Raw genomic sequence first — 20,144 nt, 5'->3', positions numbered from 1 at the left:
AATTTGGTCAGAAATGCAATTAGCTAAAGGAGATTTCATGGGTTTGCATTTATTTGGTTTGCTGCAGCCCTTTTCAGAGCAGTGGGTGGTTACCAAGGCTGGGTAAGCAGCACCAGCATCAACCCTGTCTTATGAAAGAACAAGTTGGATCTCAATTACCACAGATGTCCTTGGGCCTGGTTTTGCCTCTCTTGCAGCAGACAGTGTATCAGGACTGTGAGGTCCCATGGTTGACCTGGAGGGTGTGAGGGCTTCCTAGTCACAGGCACCTCTAACCAAGTGCTTACATCTTGAAGGGCTCCTGCCTGCAAGAGATCAAGCCAAGCTCCAGGTTCCTCTGCTGGTTTCTCTGTGGCTGGGTGCTACTGGGGATTAAAAAAAAAGGAAAGAAAAAAAAAAAAGGAAGAAAATACACCAAATCTCCTTTTTAAATAGTTGAATGCAAATGGCCCGAAGAACAATGGCAGATGAAATAGCATTCGGAGCAGGCTTTAAAGCACTTGGAAGGTGGGTAGGATCAAAATCAGGTTAGTCTTTGGAGATACAGACTCTGCAGCTTGCCAGGGTGTTTTTAAGCACGCTTTGATGTGTAGTTCAAACACTAGATTTGTCCTGGCAGACACAAGCGCTCACAAATCCATACACAGTCACTCTCTCCTTCCCTCCTTCCCACTGTCCCCCATCTCATGAGATTATAATTTAGCTTCATTACAGAGGAGTTTTACTTTTATTTAAAAACTGTCTAAATCCCCCTCCTGGGTCTGTGCATTATGCTGAAATGAGTTTACGAACACCGATGAAACCTTGCAGCCCCTCAGGACGAGCGCAGCAGCAGAAGAGCTTTGCCCCACAGCTATGGTGGTGGCACCTCCTTGATTTCTTGGCTTTGTTTAGGGGCACTGTGGGTGTGTGTGGTGCTAAACCCACACTGCAAGCTGGAAGAGAAATCCTGCTGGCTCCGGCAGCTGCGCAAGTGGGGTGAGATGGATGTCTGTCCCCTGGAAGATGGCAATTACGGTAACGAGCTTCCAAACATCACCAACGCGCTTACACAGAGCTCCAGTCATAGCCAAGGTGAGTCTGGGCAGGGTGTGGAAATCCAGTGGGTGGCTATGGAGGTTGGGTCTGGGTCAAAACTCCTCCCAGAATTGAAAGACCTCAGTTCTCCTTGCTGGTGATGACTGTAGGAGTCACAGGAATACAAAATATTTATCTTGACAGCTTCTGGGTTTAGGTGCACTTGGGAATGTTTGGCTTTTTGTTACATCTTGGGTGAAGCCACCTGTATTTTAAGCACCAAATTATAGGCCATTTCAAAACAATTTGACCTTGGGGAGTTTAGACATCTATGGTCTGTGGAGGCTTTGGTTATGGAGTTTAACAGAAAACCCCTGTTTCTTGAATTTAAATGTATCTGAGCATGGAAGCCTTGTCTGTAACGTGAGAGTGAGGAGATGGAGATGATGCAAAGCCCCTTTCCCAGCCCTTGAGTCTTTCCTATGGCCTTTGATTCAGGTGGTAGATAAGTCATTAGTCAGGAATGTTAAACACAGTTAAAGTGACGAGCACAACAGAGCAGTGTAGTTATGCGGTTGTTCTTTCATGCCAAAATACTTTCTCAATTCCTGACAAAATATTTGATCCCTTTGAATTTAAGAAGTTTTCTCCCTTCCTTTTGTGGGACATAGGCAGGAATTGAAAGTTGCTGCTCTTATCGTGCCTCCATCTGCTGCAATGGAATAGCTCTTTGTTGTATTATATGTGGCCAGAGCGGGAAGAGGAGAGGGGAACAGCAGCCATGCCACGAAGGAAACTTCATTCTTCTGGGTGGGATCAGTTCCTCCGTCAGTGGTTGGGGAGCATGACCACACATCCTGGCTGCTCGCTGTGCCTCCCTGTATGCATCCTTGGGGAGCAGCTTAATTTAAACCTGGCCTTGCTCTATGTGCTGTGCCAGCCTGGGACTACCCCCTGGTGTTCCCAGCTTCACTGAGGATTCACTCTGGGATTTGAGACAGGTTGCTGGGGCTGAGCAGGTCACTGTTTTAAGACAAGGGGAGTTTCCAAAGTGCATGCCAGAGATATCCCATTGTTGCCACCCTTCTGCCTCTCCAAGCAGGAGACTGAAAGCAGCACGGATCCTGGAGGTGTCCCGGGGTTAATGTTTGTGCATATGCAAATACTGCTGCAGATTGTTGTCAGCCCCTTTTATTACTGAAGGAGACAGCTGATTCCTGAAATCCTCCCTGGTAAAGTGAGCAGGTTTGGTTCTCTACGTATGAACACCTGTTTAATTTCTCTCCACCTTGGGGTGTCTGCAGCATTCAGGCTAATTGCTTGTTGCCATCGTTTCCAGAGCGTGTTTATGCAGCCTCCCTTGATCAACTTTGAGCTGTGCCTTTTGTTTTCCCCTCTTGAATGCATTAAACTCCGCCTGTCTGGTGCATTGCAGGACCCAACATTAAGCGTTGCATCCCCTTCGGTGCTTCCTATTTTGCAGCCTACCTGCTGTGTTCGGCCCTGATGATCCAATAGCAGGATTGCTCAGGACAGGCGTTTTCCTCCTGACAAACCATTTGTCTGATCCATCTGGACAGAGTGAAATGCTTGTCCAGTATTCTGTAGCTTCAAAAATGTCAGCAAAGTTACAGAGAAGCTTGGAAGAGGAGCCACAGAACAGAGATAGAGTTTCCTCCCTTCCAGCCCTCCCATACACCCAGATGTGGTTGCTGGAAGGCAATTGCTCCCCCTATCTCCTGGAGGCAGATGAGACATAATGGTGTGGCTCCTTGTGGCTTCAGGTGCTGCTGATTGAAGCAGCTGTGTTTCAGTGAAGCTAGGACTTTGCAATGGAGTGAAAGAGGAACCACCTCAGAGTGGAACCACAAGCTTGTGGTGCTTGCAGGGCAATAATGCTGAGGAAGTCCAGTCCTGACCCCTGCATGGTGAGCATCACAGTGGTGGGAATGCCCAGCCCCAGGTTTCGAGGCATCACCCGTGTGTGTGACAATGATTTATTGTCAGAAACCAAAGGGATTTATTGTCAGAACTCCCTGCCTATGTTCTCACCTCTCTGTCCAAAGCAGCAGTTCAAGCTGGTTACTTAGCACTGCTGTCTCAGGAGAGGACAGTCTCCAGCAGAGATGGAATGGGCAGCAGAGGTGCCTAAAGGCGATCTGCTGCAGCACAAGAGGCAGAGCCCCTGTCCTCAGCTTGGAAACAGCTGGGGTGAGACTGGGTGGGGCTTTGCTCTCCTTGTAAAAACATTGTTCTGCCCATGGAGGTTGTGTCTGGGGCCAGGAACAGGCTGACCCATCCCCACCAAGGCTACTGACAGTTTTTCTTTTTTGCAGACTCTCTGGCCAGGCCCAGAAGAACCGTGTTCACCCGGGCCATCGAGGGCTGTGACCTCCACTGGCAGGACAGCCACCTTCAGCGCATCATTAGCAGTGACTTCTACGTTTCTCCCTCTTACCAGCGGGAGGGCGAGAGCCTCCTCTTCAACTCCCAAGGGCAGCCACTGTGGTTAGGTGAGCATCCAAACCAGCAGCCCCTTGCATATTGTTTCTAGGGGAGAAGAAACCCCCGTTGCTCCCCTGCCCCTGTTGTTAGGGGAGAAAGAGTCCTTGCAAGGTTCTGCATCCTAGATTGTAAGTGCTTCCCTGGCCCTTAGCCTGAGGAGTAGAATGAGTGGAAGAACTTGATGCCTTCCCACACCCCAGCCACAGTCCTTATAACAAGTCCCACATCTTTAGAGTCTGAGTTCCCTTTGGGCAGATTGGACCAGGGTCATTGTGTCCTCTTTTCATCCTGCCAGTGTTTGGCTGAGCCCAGTTCAGGCTCTTATTGTTCCCTGCACCAAGGGGGGTTGGACATATCAAGTCCATTCAAGTCCATTCAGAGTTGTCTGGGGAGCACAGCTGTATCCTCTGGATTTTTATTTCCCTGCCCTCATCCTCTCTGGTCTTCTTCTAAAGGCAATTAGCAGGCAATAAAATTAAGCCTTGTGTGAGCTTAAAGGCATACTGGACCAGTCAAGCCCAGAACCCTCCTGTGTTGTAGACCTTTACTCCATGTTCCTCAAGCCACACAGCTTCTCTACTGCAAAGTTGTGACCCTGGGCAGATCTTAGACCCTCAGCAACTATGTTTGGGGTGAGAACTAGTGAGACAAAGGGGTGCCTGGTGTGGGTGTCTCCCCCAGACTGACCCCAGAATGGAAGATATAAGCACCCTACTCTTCCAGGAGGGTGGATGCCTCATCCTTATGAGGATGGCCTAAAGATGAATGTATGGACATGTAAGAGGTCAAACCCCAGCACTGCAGTGCTGTCCACTCCAGAGTCTGCCATCACCCAGCCAAATGGGAGGACAATATTTAAAGGCATTCAGAGATGTTTGTGGAGCAGCAGGCACTAAGTTGCTATTAAGACCAGGAGATAAGTTTAAAAAAGGCTCATGTGAACTGGTACACCTCCACTAACTTAGTGGGAGCAGGAGAGTTACTCCAGGCAGAGTTTTGCAGAGCTGCTGGCAGTGGATCTCCTCCCTGTGCAGCCAGAGGCAGCAGTGGTGTATTAGTGCTTCCATGGACTCCATCTAGTAGGAATGTGGTGGCAACAGCTCCTCTGTCCCTAGCATAATCTGGATTCTGGTGATCCCTTTGGCCCAGCTGCTTGTTGCATATTATTTTTCTGCTGTATTTGCTGTGATTTTTGGATTTTGCGCTTTTGCTTTCCTGGCACCCCTTCAGGGACTCAGTGCTGGGAGAGGAGTGTGATGTGTCAGCAACTTGAAGTGATGAATTCAGCGAGAAGCTGAATATTTATTTCATCCATTTAGCAAATGAACAGAGGGAGGAACAAGAAGCTCTTTTACAGATGTGTTTGTTCTGAAACCTCTTCCTTGTGTATTCCTTGCGGGTGACCTTTGGGATTTGGGAACTCCATTTGTGGAAGTGGTTATCCACATTTTCAAAGCTTTCTGACCAATTCCAGGAATAGAAATTACTCCTCTACCATAATTCTAGATCTTCTATGTTTGTGTTTTTCCCCCCCTTATGATAGGACATTTTGCAAGAAAATGGGTTTTCACTGCTTGTTATGCAGCATGTCATGTCATCTGCTCCTGCTAATTTCTCAGTCATAATCCTCTCCACAGTTGCTTGTGATTTCAGGTGAGCCATAAACAGCAGGAGCAGATGAATTTCTAAGCAACTGTGGGTCTTAGGGTGAGGGGGGTAGGTTCATGCAACTATTCCTAATAATAGAACACCAGGTAGGAGAACCGCGTAAGACATGGAATTTCTGCAGAGCTGGCTCCATGGAGGTGTTAAGGAAGCAGTTCAAAATGTCACCTCAAATCTGCCAGTGCCCCCAGTGCAGTGCTGGATGCATAGCCTTACCCCATGTATCACCTGTGCCACGAGAGCAGGGAGAGGTGTTGCATGAGATGCCAAGAAGTGTTTGGGTGCACAGCAATGAGAGAAATGTCCATGAACGATTTTAGGAGAAACGACTGGCAGGGTTGTAACAGCCTGTGTTTGGAGCTGTCATATTGCAGCAATGGTGTGTTGGAAACACTTCCACTAGATGAGGTTTGTGGAGGTGGGGGTTTAGGTACTGAAGTGGTTGCTGTGTGTTGCATGTGGTAGGAATGCTGTTACTATTCCTGGTAGGCATCCCTGATAGGCATCCCTGCCAGGAGCAGGGAGAAAGGGATGATTTCAAGGGAGGAGCAGGAGTTCAGCTGGGGCATGGGGTAGACCAGTGGAAGAAAATGCACTGAAGCCTGGTGCTGTCAGGTTCTTTCCTCCATCAGTACCATTCCCTGAGTTTCTGTGCTCCTCTGGCTCAGCCATGCCCCTGTGTTTGTCCTTGCTTTGCAGAACATGTCCCAACAGCCTGTGCCCGAGTGGATGCCCTGCGCTCCCATGGCTATCCCAGGGAAGCTCTCCGACTGACTGTTGCCATAATAAACACCCTGCGACTGCAGCAGCAAAGGCAGCTGGAGATATATAAGCATCAGAAGAAAGGTATGAGTAGAGCTGTGGAAGAAGCATCTCAAAAGGTCCGTCTGGTTGAGAAAGTCTTCTCCACCTCAGAGAGTAGTGCTGCCCCATCAAGAGCATCAGAGGCTGACAGCAGGCAGCGCTGTCTCAAACAAACTTAAGCATCTGATCACTTGAGCCAAACTGGGTTGGTACCTTCCTCCTGATGACAGAAAGGTGCCTTCATGCTAAAGCAGGGGTGTTCTTATTCCCACTACTTACATGCCTGGTTGCATGTAAGGATTGTACAGGGTGACAGTGGGTGATTCCTGCGTTTAAGAGGAGCTGCCTGTCTGCAGAGCTGCAGTAACTGGCTGTACCAGCTACCTCCACCTTGTATTCAATGAGGAAATGGTATCAGAGACAAGACCAGTGTTTCTCCTTTCCCAGCTGGCAGAGAGCTGGGCTCAGTTACTGCAGCACTGCTGGTCATCAGTGACTCCTGGGCCTTGCTAGCTCAGCCATCTTGTGATCATCAAAAGATGGAGCTTTTAAGACTCACTGAGAATCTTTGTCATCTCCAGAGAGATTTCTGCTTATGTTTTCAAAACATTTAGGCTACGAGTGCAAATGAGTCCTGCAGGTCTGGCTTTATAGACTCTCATCATGAGACTCTGCAGCACCTTGTGTCCTCCTAGATAAGAGGTGCCTAGCCACTGCATCATATGTGGCCCTAGGGGCACCTTTTTTCTGTTGGGTGCCTGCTTCCTCTGAAGTCTGTGGCAGCCTATGGAGCGGCTGCTGTGAGCTGCTCCTTGCCCTCACAAGCTACTGTGCCCGAGTCAGCCCTGGAGATCCCAATGTCCAAAGCCTGTGTGGTAAGAAAAGGCATTTGGTCTCTGGATGCAGAACTCATCTTCAATTTCCTCATTTTATATTTTTCTTTTCTGTTTTGTTTTATTTGTTTTTTTGGTTTATTTGCAGAGCTGCTGCAACGAGGAGCAACAACCATCACCAACTTGGAGGGCTGGGTAGGCCACCCTCTGAATCCCATTGGCTGCCTCTTTCTCACCCTTACTGAAGCTTGTAGATTAGAAGAGGAAAATTGCCTTGAAATCTCAGGTACCAAGTGTTCCTCCTGGCTCTCTTCCTAGTGGCTGTGGCTGAGCCTGGGAAGCAGGCTTTGGGTCTTAGGCTTAGGACTCTAGGGTTCCACATCTCTCTCTACACCTTTGCAGCAGCAGCTGGGACAGAGGTGCTGTGCAGAGAAGGTGGAGTTAGTGCCCTGAGTTTTCCCAGACAGAGCATAGCAGGAGAGTGGCTTAGCAGACCTGGCCCATGTGGCTGGCTCTGGTGTCAGCTGTGCAACCTATTGCACAGGTCTCAGGTCTTCTGCATCTCCTGGTGAGATCAGGAAGGATCCCACTGCAAGCTTTTAGCCATCATCTCTAGGTGAGCAAAGGCAGGCAGAAAGGGTAGCATGGGTCTTGATTCTGAAGTTGAGAGGTTTTTCTCTCTGCTGTGGTTCACTTAGGAAGGCTCTTCTAACCTCACTGCATCACTCCTCTTTCTTCCAGATGCTGGGGACTCCAAACCCCCAGTGTATCAGCATGTGCCCATTGCCACTGGCAGCCAAGACAGCGGCGAGTCCTACCTGTCCCTGGCCTTAGAGGTGGCCCTGATGGGGATGGGTCAGCAAAGAGTAATGCCTGAAGGTCTCTATGCCCAGGACAAGGTGTGCCGCAATGAGGAGCAGATCATTGCCCGGCTGCAAGACCTGGAGCTGGACCCGGTGCTGGTGCAGACCCTGCGGAAGCAGTGCATCTTGCTGCTGGAAGGTGGGGGCCTGGTCCATGTAGCTGGCTTCTCTGTCTTAGCTGAGTGCTGATTACATCTCCAGGGTGCCCTTTCCCAAGTTTTGCACCTGCCTGACCCCATCCTGCTTCATCCTCTGTGTTGTGGTGCTGAATATATAGGATAGCTGCTCTGCCACATCATCTGTCAAAACAAGAGTTTGCTGACATCCCTGCGGTGAGACCACTTCTGAGGTGTTACAGAGAACTGTGCTAAGCATGTGGCCTCAGCTTCTGAGGGCTTTTGACCTGAAAGGGTTTTTAGAAAAAGAAAGAGCAGGCTTTAGCCTGTATCCAACTTGAGTAATGCACCGGGGAGCTGCTGAGTAGATCCTCAAAGCTTTGAGGTGGTGCAAACCCCAGCCTCAGATCCTGTGCTAATTATGGCTGATGGGCTCTGCTTCTGCCTAGGTGGTCCCTTCAGCGGCCTGGGAGAAGTAATCCACCGTGAGAGTGTCCCCATGCACACCTTTGCCAAATACCTGTTCTCTGCTCTGCTGCCCCACGATGCAGATCTGGCGTACAAGCTGGCTTTGCGGGCCATGAGGTTGGTGCATATTTTATTCTGTTTCTGCCCTTCAGTTTTGCCTGCCTCCTCTGTTTCCCTGGGAAGCTGGGATGCTTTGCAGCCCTCAAGCAGGGATGGGATGGAGGCAGTCTTAAAACTTGCCATCCCTGGGATCATTCTGTGCTGTGTGTAGTGCTACTCGGGCACCAAGCAGAAATGCGAAGAGACTTCTGCTCTCTGGTTGATTCCTAGTTTTCAAGCACCATCTTCAGGGATTCACGTGGGCCTGATAATATCTCCTGGACCAGCTCTCTGTCCAGCCCCTTACTGTGGGCTGGACCATCATCTGCCTGTCCTGGTGGCAGGTGTGCTCTGCTGGAGCAGGTCCCAGGCAGGCATGATGCTGTCATCTGCCTTCTGTCTGCCAGGCCTTGGGCACCCTGCAGACCTCTCAGACCTCAGGGAGGGCTGTTACCCAAGCACAGTGGGGCAGATAATTTGCCCCAGGCTCGAGAATTTTTCAGGGCTGGGTGGAGACCATGGTTCCATTATGTCCTGCATTAAAGCCCAGCTCCATCTCTGCGACTGGGAATGGGGCCGATGCCAAGAGCTGCTTCATCTCCCTTCTTGGTGCATGGCACACCTCAGACATCAGCCTGTGTACTGCAGTTTTTTGGCAGAGGCTGGATGGGTCTTGAAAAGTTTCTAAACATAGAAAAGCAGCCAAGGGCCTCTGCAGTACCTGGGGACACCATGGCCCACCAGACCTAAGATCTCCAGCCTCCAAGCAGGAATGGAACTGAGTGTCTGGGAGGGGTGCACATTGCTCCCTCACCATCTCTTAGTGCCTTTCCCCTGCTCCCAGCTGGACCCCCTGTGTTAGGATGTCTCTGACATGGGCTGGGAAAGTTGTGCTTCTGCTGTCCCGTGCCTACCCCAGGCCTACAAGTGAGGAAAGCAGAGACACTTGGGTGGTCACTTTGTCCAGGGGAACAGTCTCCCTCTTGCACACCTTGGCTAGCCATTGAGTTAGTGATACCAGCACCAACTCATGGGTTTAAAAGCCAACATGGTTTTGTCACCATTGCTGTCAATGTGAGACTACTGCTTCTCTTCCTCAGGCTTCCTTCTCCCCTGGGTTTTCCAGGCTTTTACATATCCCCACAAAAGTAGGTAACCCAAAACGGCTGCAGAGGTCCTGGAGAAAAAGGCTGCTGCTTCTGATCACAACTAGGCATTTTTAAGAAGAACCAGATGATAAAGCCAAGGGTTCTGCCGGGTGCTCTGACATGAAAGCAGTGCAGAAGGAGGAGGAATTTTGCCTTTTTTTTTTTTTTTCCTGAGGCATGTGCTTTTCCTTACAAGTTTATAAATCACTTCAGGATCATTCTCCTCCTTTCAAGTTGGTCTCAGATTGATCTCTATGCCCATGTGTTGAGCACGCCACCTCAGGATTGCCTACATGTGCACAGCAGCAGGATCCTTTCAAAGGCAACACTGCAGGCAGCTGCCTGCAGGCAGCCCCTGTCTCTCTTTGCTAGTGCCTTGGGGACAAGGGGACAAGCCACAGCTGGGATGGGTTCTGATGTTGCCTTCTCCCATTTACCCTTCAGGTTGCCTGTCCTGGAGACCACAGCACCGTCTGGTGATGTGACTCACCCCCACCACCTGGTCTCAGTGGTCCCCAGCAGATACCCACGCTGGTTCACCCTGGGGCACCTGGAGTCACAGCAGTGTGAGCTGGCCTCCACCATGCTCACAGCAGCCAAAGGTTGGTGGGAGAGTTGCTCTGGGATGGGGGCGATGGATTGATGTTGTATAAGAGCCTTGAAGGGGGTTTTCCTGGAGAAAAGAGGGAGCTGGTGCTTCTGCTGGCCTGGGAACAGCCCACTTCAGTCCAGGATCATTGGGGCTCTTGTCCCAAAGGGTTCCAAGGCTTATAATCCAGCAGGGAAGGACAGAGGGTTCCCAGGAGGTGCAGCCAATACTGCAGGGATGCCAACTACTGTGCTGTAGATCCTGCCCCCAGATTATGCTGGACCACGCCTGCCCTGCAGCATGGTCAGCTGCTAGATCAGCTAACCCTGCCAGATGTGTTGTGGGTTTATACCATGGTTTAGTTTGAAGTTGCTTATCATTTACCTCTGGTTTGTCTCCTCCTTCCCTGTGGTAATGATCGTGCACAGGCTGCAGGAGGGAGAAGACTTCCCCATGCACCAAAACCTGTATGGCTTTCAGCAGGGCTGGATATGAGAACAGCTGTCCTAGGTGGGACACTTTGGTTCCAGGCTGAGGCAGGAGGAGGCTTGTAAAACACCTCCTTACTGGGCCTCTTTGGTTCCTGCCTGAAGGAAGGCAAGCACAGGCTTTTCATTAAACACTCCTCTGTCCAGAAACCAACCCTACCAGTATGGTGAGTGTCCTGTGCCCCATAAAGGTCCGTGTCCTAAGTGGTGACCACTGCCTGGTGCTGTCCCACACAGTCTGCAGCAGCCTCTGGCCCCCAGTGCTGCCAGCCTGAGGAGGAATGTGCCATTTCCCCCATGAAGTGGAAGGTAAATTAGTTGTCAAAAAGCTCCAGGCTTGCTGCCTCAGGAGCCTTTTCTCTCCTTCCAGTCCTCCTCCTCTTGGCTGCTTTTCCAGGGCTGATGATGTCCTGCTTTGCAGTGCCATGATGGAAAGCTGAAGCTGGTACATGGCTTCTTCAGTTTCTTCCCCCTTCCAGCACCTAATGGGGATGAGGGTGTAGGGCCACTGGATTGCCTGTTTTTCCCACCATCCCCTTCCCCAGGTGTTCCCCAATCTCAGCATGTCCTGATGTGATCCTGTGTCCTCACAGCCTCTCTAGCCTGCACCCCCATGAGCTGCTTTAGCTTTAGGGAGTCTTGGATTTTGGCAGCAGTGCAAGCAACTGCTACGGGTGGCAGGTGATATCTTTAGCTATTAGTCACCCAAGATGTCTCTCTGTGCCCAGCTGCAGCACGAGATTTTTCACGCTGCTGAGTGTTACTTGGTTGTCTTTGCGTGAGGTTTGTTTGCTCAGTTTACAACTATGGGAGTAGAAGCATGAACCTGGAACAAAGCAGAAGGACCTTATGTGGCATTTTGGCACCTCTGGTCTGTACCCATGCCAAAGATCCTTCTCCCTACCCTGTGTCCCACAGGGTTTGACAGGAGGATTTCCTAAGCCAGATGCAAGATCATGATATTAATATGCCTTGATAAGTTCCTTTCCCAAGATCCTGCCCCATCTTCCAATGCTGTCCTGTATCCTTCTAGCACCCATGGCTTCTTGTGACAGGAGACCCACAGCATGGCTGAGTGTTGTATCTTCTTTGGGGGTATCTCAGCCTGTCTCAGCTGTAAGACCTACGTGCCTGACCTGTGACATCCAGGACCACGAAGCCTTAGGGACTCTGGGTGACCCTGGCCCAGCCTTTTATTGCCTTGTAGAGGTTAAGGACTTAGCTGGCAAGACAGTATGTGTGCAGCGAGCAGCTTTTCTTCCTCTTTTTACTGCTCCTAAATAAAGACCTTTCTGCAGCCACTCGGCAGTGGGCATCTTCCCAAACCCCTCCTTTGTTGGGAAGAGTCAGCTTTACAGCTGTCGAACTTGAGCCCAGGGTAGAACAGCCAGGTGCTTGGCAATGTCTGCTAATGCTCTGCGATGTGTCTGGGATCATTCAGGATTGTTTATCCTCTGTAAGAGGACGATCTTGAGCAAGGATAGTTATCGTAGGATGTGTCACCTCCTGTTGGACTGCAGGTACTGATCCAGCGTCCTTGGAATGCATGTTTAGAGGGGCTGACCTCACTGAAGGGGCTGTTTGCCACTTGGTGCAAGTAGATGAGGTTCAAGGGCAAGGTGGAAAGAGGCTGAGCCATCTGACTGTTCTTGTCTGCCCCCAGGGGACATGCTGCGCTTACGCACGGTGCTGGAGGCCATCCAGAAGAACATTCACTCCTCCTCCTTGATCTTCAAGCTGGCCCAGGATGCATTCAAGATTGCCACACCGGCTGACAGCAACTCCGATACAACACTGCTCAACGTGGCGCTGGAGCTTGGGCTCCAGGTATGGGATGGTGCTGGGGGTGCTGGTGGCCCTTCTGCCCCACATGCTGCAGCAGCAATACTGGTGATGGTCTTTCACCAAGAAGGCAGTCCTTCATGGAAGGATTAAAATCATCCCTTTGTGGCTCTGAGCCAAGAGAGCTCAGCTGTAGAACTGCCCTGTGCCTGCTGCAGTTTAGGTGGAGGCAAGACAGCACTGGGGAACTGTGAGCGAGTTGGGCCAGAGGGATTTTTGGGGAGCACCACTGCGTTGGGTGGCTTTTTTGGGGTCCAGTGGGACAGACAGTCACCCCAGTGTTGCCTCACAGGTGATGCGCATGACCTTGTCCACCCTCAACTGGCGTCGGCGGGAGATGGTGAGGTGGCTGGTGACGTGCGCTACTGAAGTGGGTGAGTGCCTTGCTTCCCCGAGGAGATCCAGCCTGTGTCCAGTGGGAGTGGGGTGGCTGTGGGAATCCCGGGGTCATTCATAGCCCTGTGAACTTTCCTGGATCTCCCATATCTTCCTGGGTAGCTGGATGCATTCCCAGAGTGCCAGTTAGCAGGGCTGGGGCCACAGCAGTGACTGGGTTTAGGACTTGGACAGGTCCCCTATACCTTGGCCAGAACAGTTGTGTTTGCCGTGCTCTGCAGCATGACAGCCCCAGGTAGCTTCTGCCTGTGGTCCTCTGCCCTAACCCTGCTGGCACAGAGGCAGCTGCTCAGCACTGCTTGTGAGCTGGATTTGTCCTGGCTCCAGATACCTGGGGACTTGAAGGAGCTGTGTGATCTGAGCTGGGCTCCAGGGCTGTACCATGACCCTGGTGTTTTCTTGCAGGGGTGAGGGCCCTGGTGAGCATCCTACAGAGCTGGTACTCTCTGTTTACCCCCACGGAAGCCACCAGCATTGTGGCAGCCACGGTGATGTCCCACAACACCATCCTGCGCCTGAGCCTGGACTACCCACAGCGGGAAGAGCTGGCCAGCTGTGCTCGCACCCTGGCCCTGCAGTGCGCCATGAAGGACCCACAGAACTGCGCCCTGTCTGCCTTGACCCTCTGTGAGAAGGACCACATCGCCTTCGAGACTGCCTACCAGATTGTCATCGATGCTGCCTCCACTGGCATGACCTACACCCAGCTCTTCACCATCGCCCGCTACATGGAGCACCGGGGCTACCCGCTCCGGGCATTCAAACTGGCCTCATTGGCTATGACCCATCTCAACCTGGCCTACAACCAGGACACTCACCCAGCCATCAACGACGTGCTCTGGGCCTGTGCCTTGAGCCACTCTCTGGGCAAAAATGAGCTGGCAGCCATCATCCCGCTGGTGGTGAAGAGCGTGCACTGTGCCACAGTGCTTTCGGACATCCTTCGCCGCTGCACCATGACGGCCCCAGGGCTGGCCGGCATCCCCGGCCGCAGGAACTCGGGGAAGCTGATGTCCACCGACAAAGCCCCCCTGCGACAGCTGCTGGATGCAACGATAAGCGCCTACATCAACACCACCCACTCCCGGCTCACCCACATCAGCCCACGGCACTACGGGGAGTTCATAGAGTTCCTCAGCAAGGCCAGAGAGACCTTCCTCCTGGCGCAGGACGGGCACATACAGTTCGCCCAGTTCATTGACAATCTCAAACAAATCTACAAAGGCAAGAAAAAACTGATGCTTCTGGTACGGGAACGGTTTGGGTGAGCCCCAGCAACTGCCACACTCACTGGCAGGGTCCAGCTGCAGCATGGGGATTCAGTAGAGAAGAAGGAAGGAAAGCAGAGATCACCTTCCCCCCAGCAGCAGGGGCTGCTCTGTTCTGGTCTTCTGTTTCTTTTTTTGTTTCTTTGGTTTTTTGTTTTTTATTTTTTATTTTTTCCTTCCTTGGATTTAACCATTTCACACGCTGAGAGGATCCAGAGATTCCTTGGGCACAAACCAAAACACAACCACAGGGAAAAAGGATGGTTCGCTCAGCCCCCTGCCCTCCCTTGCCAATACCAAAAGCTAACCTGGAAATCTAATACCTCTTTCCTGAAGGAAGCAGTCGCTGGAGGGATCCGAAGGTTGCAAAGTTCAAAAATCTTTAAAATGATGTGGTGAATTTTAACAAAAAAAAAAGGAAAAAAAAAAAAAAAAAAAAGCGAGCAAAGAAACCCGCAACACTAGAACCTCATGCATCACCAAAAGCGATGGCTTTGCAGAGCGCTTCTCCCGCCCGCCCGAGACATGCAAACTCCTCTATTTGTGAAGATACTTCAATAAAAACAAGTTAAAGTAACTGTTCTCAGGGATCGCTTACTAAAAGTAACAAAAAAAAAGCGCATTTATGATACTGTAAATACTATAGTATATGTGTCAATTATTAAATTGTAAAGTTATAATTATTTATAATTCTGTCTTTTATTTGGGGGATACTTGAAATTGTCGTGGGCTGGGGCGATTATTTTTATTATTGCTATTATTATTGTTATTATTATTATTATAACTATTATTTAAAAAAAAAAAAGCAACACATAAACTCAAAACAAAAAAACCACAAACAAAAAGAGGAGGAGGCACATGAACATTTCTCAGGTTTCCATGGCATCTTCGGCAGCAAGAAGGGTGTGGGGGGAGGCGAACATCCGCTCAACTCACAGTCCTGGGACAGACAGACAGACGGACGGATGGAGGGAGGAGTGGCAGCCCAGCGCTTGAGGATAATGATGGAAGAGACTCGGGGCAATGCTTGCTCGGACACACATGGATGCTGGTGGTGGAGGACACGAGCCCATCGCCTCGTACACGGCTGTCTCGCGGTGGGTTCAGGGGTGCAAGGTGCCTGGGTGGGCTTCCTGGCTTCTGGGCAGAGATGGGGACAGGGGCAGCCACGCTGCCTCCCCCCATGGTTCTCTTTCCCACCTCCGTGGTGTAGCCAATGCTTGGCCCTTCCTGGCCTCACCCCATACTGGGGGCAGACTCTCCAGCCCTGGGCCAGCAGCTCTTCAGTTTTTGTTGATTTCTTTGACAGCGGGTCGGGAGGGCTGGGGGTGCCAGAGCCGCTCTGGATGGTGACTTGTAGTTAGAGAATGTGGGCTAGTTATCTGCTGTCTGGTTTGAATTTTAATTTTTTGGCAAGTGACTTGTGTCCGCACTCCGGCCAGGTAACCAATTGTACTCAGTCTCTGTTGCCACCAAAATAGCGGTCTTCAACCAGTCTGTTTCTCTCTTTTTCCCCCCCCCCCTTTTTTTTTCTTTTTGCGTGCGTGTATGTGTGTGTGCGACCTCTTCATCTGATGTTTAATAATAAAAGGGATGAACGTTACCACTTCTATCTTTACTGCCTTTCTCTGAAGTTGCAGGGGTCAGCACCCTTGCTGGGCAGCCTGGCATTGAGGGTGATATGAATAGGACAGAACCCTGGGGAGGAGGCAGCATCACAGCCCCCTGGAGACCCAGATGGGGACAGAGCAGGATGTGATTCCCTGCCATGCTCATCATCAGTGGGTCCTTGCCCACCCTGGTGGCACCTCCCAGTCTGTACCAGCTAGAGCAGTGTTGGCAACCAGTCTGGACCACAGTGAGTGAGCTGCAGTGTGGGATGGGGGTGGCACAGTCATAACGGACTGTTCCTGCATGCTGCTACTCCTCTGGGCTGCCTTTTGCAGGGTTGGCTGAACCTCAAGCAGACTTGGCCCTGAGGATTAAAGGACAGGTGGAGGTGTACATGGGGCAGAGAGATCTCCAGGACCAGCAGGATGGTCCCGAAGAGGCTCTGGAAGGTGGAGGAGGGTGATGGCAGTGCAGGAGCCATGGTTGCTGCCATCTCACCCAGTGTGGCATGTCTGGAAACTCCTTCTACATGGCCAACTGTCCCCTAAGTAAGTCCTGTTGGGTCTCCCACCCACTTGGGGATGCTCTGGGTTGATGTCATGTTGCCTACTTCCACCTGAGCAGGACTGGGGCATGGCTCATGCTGAGCCTGTGACAGTGGTGGGATACAAGACCCCTGCTCCAAGCTGTGACTGCTGGTGCTGGGCAGCCCCATCTCCCATAGCAGGGCTGGGCACATCTATAGTGCCAGGAGAGGTGCTCTGGGCTCACATCCTCTCTCACAAGCCCTTGACACAACACTGCAGCCTGGCAGGGGGAAGCATCCCACCACTTTGCTGGCATCCTTGTTTCCCCATTCTGACCTGCAGGAGAGGGCTCAAAGGTGCCCCATGACCCTGCCTACCTCCCCACTGCTAGGTTGCCACTGGTGCTCATCTCCTCTGGGGACATCCGGTTCCCAGTTGCCCAAGCCAGAGCCACACAACTGCTGCAGAGAGGGTGCTGGTTTAATGTTGCAGCCCAGCCTAGAGCAAGCCCTGTGACAACGTACTTCTTGGGGTGACTGTGTGCAGTCCCATCCCCAAGTCCCCAGTCTCAGCTGTGCTTGTTGATGTGGCAGGAATGAGCATGCACAGCCTCCACGAAGGCACCCACATGCTCAGGATTCATGTCCGGGTAGAGCCCGTGGCCCAGGTTAGCAATGTAGCGTTGGGTTCCGAAATCCTCCAGCATTGCCTTCACGAGCTCTCCAATCTTCTCCTGTAGGCACAGTGGGAAACCATTTGTCAGACTCATCCAGCCCAGGGTACTCCACACCCACCAGTCCCTGGCCAGACGGGGGTGCTGCTGGGACTCAATCCAGCACTGCCAGTGGGGAAACTGAGGCAAAAAGCCATTAACACAGGCTGGAACTAGCTTCCCGCCCCCCATCAATGGCTGTGACTCACCTTGGGTGCATAGAGTGCACAGGGATCCAGGTTCCCTTGCAGGGTTACATCCTTCCCTGTTTGTGCACTGCAGCAAAGAGGAAGCAGTTATGTGTGGTGCAGTTGTGTGTCTCGTTGCTGTGAACTCCATGTGGCATGTGGACCCAATTGTCCCCAACTCTGGAGCAGCAATCTCCAAGCCTGGGATGGCTCAGGGCAGAAGAGGTCAGTTTACCTGGTGCTGCCCAGGTACCTGAGTGCTCTGCTAGACTCTTACCGAGCTTCCTGGGGCCGGATAGTCCAGTCAAGGCCAATCACCTCATAACCAGCATGGGCCAGGTCACGCAGCGCGTAGTGTGCATCCTTTGCAAATATGATCTGGGGAGGAAGATGGACAGTAACTCTAATATGGGCCAAGCCCCTCTCACATGCTAATCTGGGGGAGGCACCCCTTTCCAGCAGCCCCCAGATGCCAGGGTCAATGCATGCAGCCCCAACTCACCATGGGCACCAGGGGCAGTGCCTCCTCCTTCAGCTTGCTCTTGACAGCCCGGGCGATGTCTCGGATGTAAGGCAGGGCAAAGTTCTGAAACTGCTCTGGGCCCAGGTGCCCCGCGTGGGACTCGAACAACTGGAGTGCCTGCCGGGGACACAAGGCTGGGAGAGCCACACCTCAACCCTTCCTCCTACTCCTCTGAGAAGTTGAACCCTCTCTGCTTCTGGTCGCCAGTTCCTGCCTTCCTGCCTAGCCCTGTCCCCATACCACAGGACACACCTGCGCTCCAGCAGCCACCTGCCCCACCAGGTAGTCAGTGACAACATCAGCCAGTAGCCGCAGCAGTCGGTGGCTGGCTTCAGGGTGACGGTACAGCCAGCTCTTGGCCTTGGCCATTGTAGTGGAGCCACCCCCTTCAATCATGTAGGACATGAGCGTCCACTGCAGGAAGAAGAGAAATGGAGTGAGGAGAGTGATGGAGTCGGAAGGAGATGTGAGGCACCAGTCACAGTGCTTAAGGTAGTACTTGTAACATCCCGTAGCCTGGAGCACAGCTACTTCTGTATTGAATGTCCCCCACATATGTCCCCCTATAGCACCCACATCTCTGGGAGCATTGTGGCCAGAGTCACCCCGGAAGAGCGAGCAGAAAAGCCCAACTGGGATGCCCACAGGGAAGAGCAACATCACTTACAGGTGCCCCAGAGAAGCCAATGAGGGGTACCCTGCCCTCCAGCTTGTGTCGTGTCAGTGTGATTGCCTGGAAGACGTAACCCAACTCTGCAGTCACATCCACTTTCTGTCGCAGTTTCAGCAGATCCTCCACCTCCTTCAGGGGCTCTGTGAATGTGGGTCCTTTGCCAGGCACCATGACAACCTCCATGCCCAGTGCCTGGGGACAGAGGAGAATGGAAGAAGCAGGAATGGGGTGGTCTCAAGCCCAGCCCTATTCTATGCTGCTGCTCCCCACCACTGGCCATGGGTCTTACCTGGGGCACCACCAAGATATCAGAAAAGATGATGGCAGCATCCAGGGGGAATCGTCTGAGTGGCTGCAGAGGGGAAGAGGCAATGTCAATGAGGGGCTAGGACCTCCTCCCCATGGAGGACTTAGTCAAGCACATGGGGCAACAGAGTCCCCAAGGGCTGCACAACTTACTGGGAGCACCTCGGGTGGCCAGACCCAAGGTTTCTCCCTGTACTGATCTGAGTGGAGACAGGGCATACATAGAATCCCCAGATGATGCCCACCTGCAGCGTCAGCTCACAGCACAATTTAGGGCTACGGCAAGTGGCGAAGAAATCCTGTGCTGCCCGGGTCTCCCGAAACTCTGTAAAGGACCAACACGAGTGTCATGGGGTACAGGGCAGGCCCCCCTCACCCCGTCCGCCCCCTCCACAGCTCCACCTCCTCACCAGGCAGGTAGCGTCCGGCCTGCCGCATGCACCACACTGGGGTATGCTCTGTTTCCTCCCCGCGTGCTGCTCGCAGGAACGTGTCATTCTTCAGCTTGGGGAAGTCCTTGGGGCTGCAGATGAAAGAGCAAAGGTTGTCACACACAAGGGATCCGTGTGCCCAGATAGCAGTGGCAGGGGGTGCCAGGGCCAGTGGTCTGTCCCCACGCCCTGGCTGGTGACCACAGGAAAGGGCTTGCACCCAACTGTGACAAAAGTGACAAATGCTCCATCACAGTCCATGACATCTTCCAGCTGAGGATCATGGGGCCCTCCCCAGGGAGAGGCAATGCCTGGCCTAAGGCCTTGTGAGATTAAGTTATCAGGGCCAGCAGTTGCTCACGCCTGGGAAGATTTGGAGCCAGTGGGCGCGGAGTTAGGCAGCCCTGCCACTGGTGTCCCCCATCCCTATCTGTGCAGCGCAGCCCCCAGAGGCCCAGGCACCCCCAGAGGTGGCAACCACATGTCCCCAACCTTCCCCCACACGGTGACACCGCCGAGGGGCTGCTGGAGCCCAGCCTGCCCCAGGGACGGGAGATGATAGTCAGCACCATCCTATTGTGACAGGTGGGGACCGTGGGGATAAAGTCCCCAAAACGACCAGTGTGAGACCAGTGACTTCACTACCGCACCAGTGGCTCTGCTGATGCACCCCAGTGCGAGATCAGCTCTCCAGCGCTTCACCAGGGACCCCCGTGCAGGACCCTGGTGCCAGCACCATATCCCCAGGGCCACACCGGTGTCCGCAGTGCGTGCTCCCCCCTCACCGCTGTAGGAGGGCGGAAAGAGCAGAGGGAGCACAGGTCTCATCGCCCTTCTGCCCCGTCGCTCTCCCCAACTCGGTTACTCACAGGAACCTCTCGCCGTCCTCCATTCTCCCGCGCTGCTTCCCGGCCCTCTCCGCTGCCTCCCGACGCCACTCGCCACGCCCCGGTCCCGCCCCACCGGCACCGCCATCTTGCCGTAGTCCCGCCTCTCCGTACGCCGCCATCTTGCCCTGCTCCTCGCCCCGCCGGCAGCTCCACGGGCGCAGCCATCTTGCCCTACGTCCGAC

At 52.7% G+C, this 20,144-nt stretch overlaps 2 protein-coding genes across 3 annotated transcripts in view; one reads left to right on the top strand and one right to left on the bottom strand.

Moving 5' to 3' along the window:
- The window catches only part of ZSWIM5 (zinc finger SWIM-type containing 5), a 97,883-nt gene extending 82,179 nt beyond the window's left edge, over positions 1–15,704 (top strand). For both annotated transcript variants that reach the window (XM_030454872.1, XM_030454873.1), the window contains exons 5-14: positions 895–1,074; positions 3,354–3,530; positions 5,887–6,033; positions 6,973–7,110; positions 7,566–7,826; positions 8,253–8,388; positions 9,963–10,120; positions 12,259–12,422; positions 12,730–12,811; positions 13,239–15,704. In XM_030454872.1, coding sequence (XP_030310732.1) covers positions 895–1,074; positions 3,354–3,530; positions 5,887–6,033; positions 6,973–7,110; positions 7,566–7,826; positions 8,253–8,388; positions 9,963–10,120; positions 12,259–12,422; positions 12,730–12,811; positions 13,239–14,101 — 2,306 coding nt within the window. In that variant the 3' untranslated portion in view covers positions 14,102–15,704. The remainder of the gene's footprint in view (positions 1–894; positions 1,075–3,353; positions 3,531–5,886; positions 6,034–6,972; positions 7,111–7,565; positions 7,827–8,252; positions 8,389–9,962; positions 10,121–12,258; positions 12,423–12,729; positions 12,812–13,238) is intronic.
- A 997-nt stretch (positions 15,705–16,701) lies between these two features.
- On the bottom strand, positions 16,702–20,142 carry UROD (uroporphyrinogen decarboxylase). The gene is given in 11 exon segments (XM_008490776.2): positions 16,702–16,972; positions 17,161–17,227; positions 17,417–17,517; positions 17,642–17,779; positions 17,915–18,076; positions 18,330–18,527; positions 18,625–18,687; positions 18,887–18,966; positions 19,052–19,164; positions 19,942–19,991; positions 19,993–20,142. Coding segments are annotated over 11 exon segments (1,272 nt in total). The 5' UTR covers positions 20,128–20,142; the 3' UTR covers positions 16,702–16,807.
- Positions 20,143–20,144: the final 2 nt, after the last annotated feature.

Source organism: Calypte anna, chromosome 8 (assembly GCF_003957555.1).
Source record: "Calypte anna isolate BGI_N300 chromosome 8, bCalAnn1_v1.p, whole genome shotgun sequence".
Taxonomy (NCBI): domain Eukaryota; kingdom Metazoa; phylum Chordata; class Aves; order Apodiformes; family Trochilidae; genus Calypte; species Calypte anna.
The sequence above is the reverse complement of the archived record's forward strand: the minus strand, read 5'-3'. Positions and strand labels throughout refer to the sequence as shown.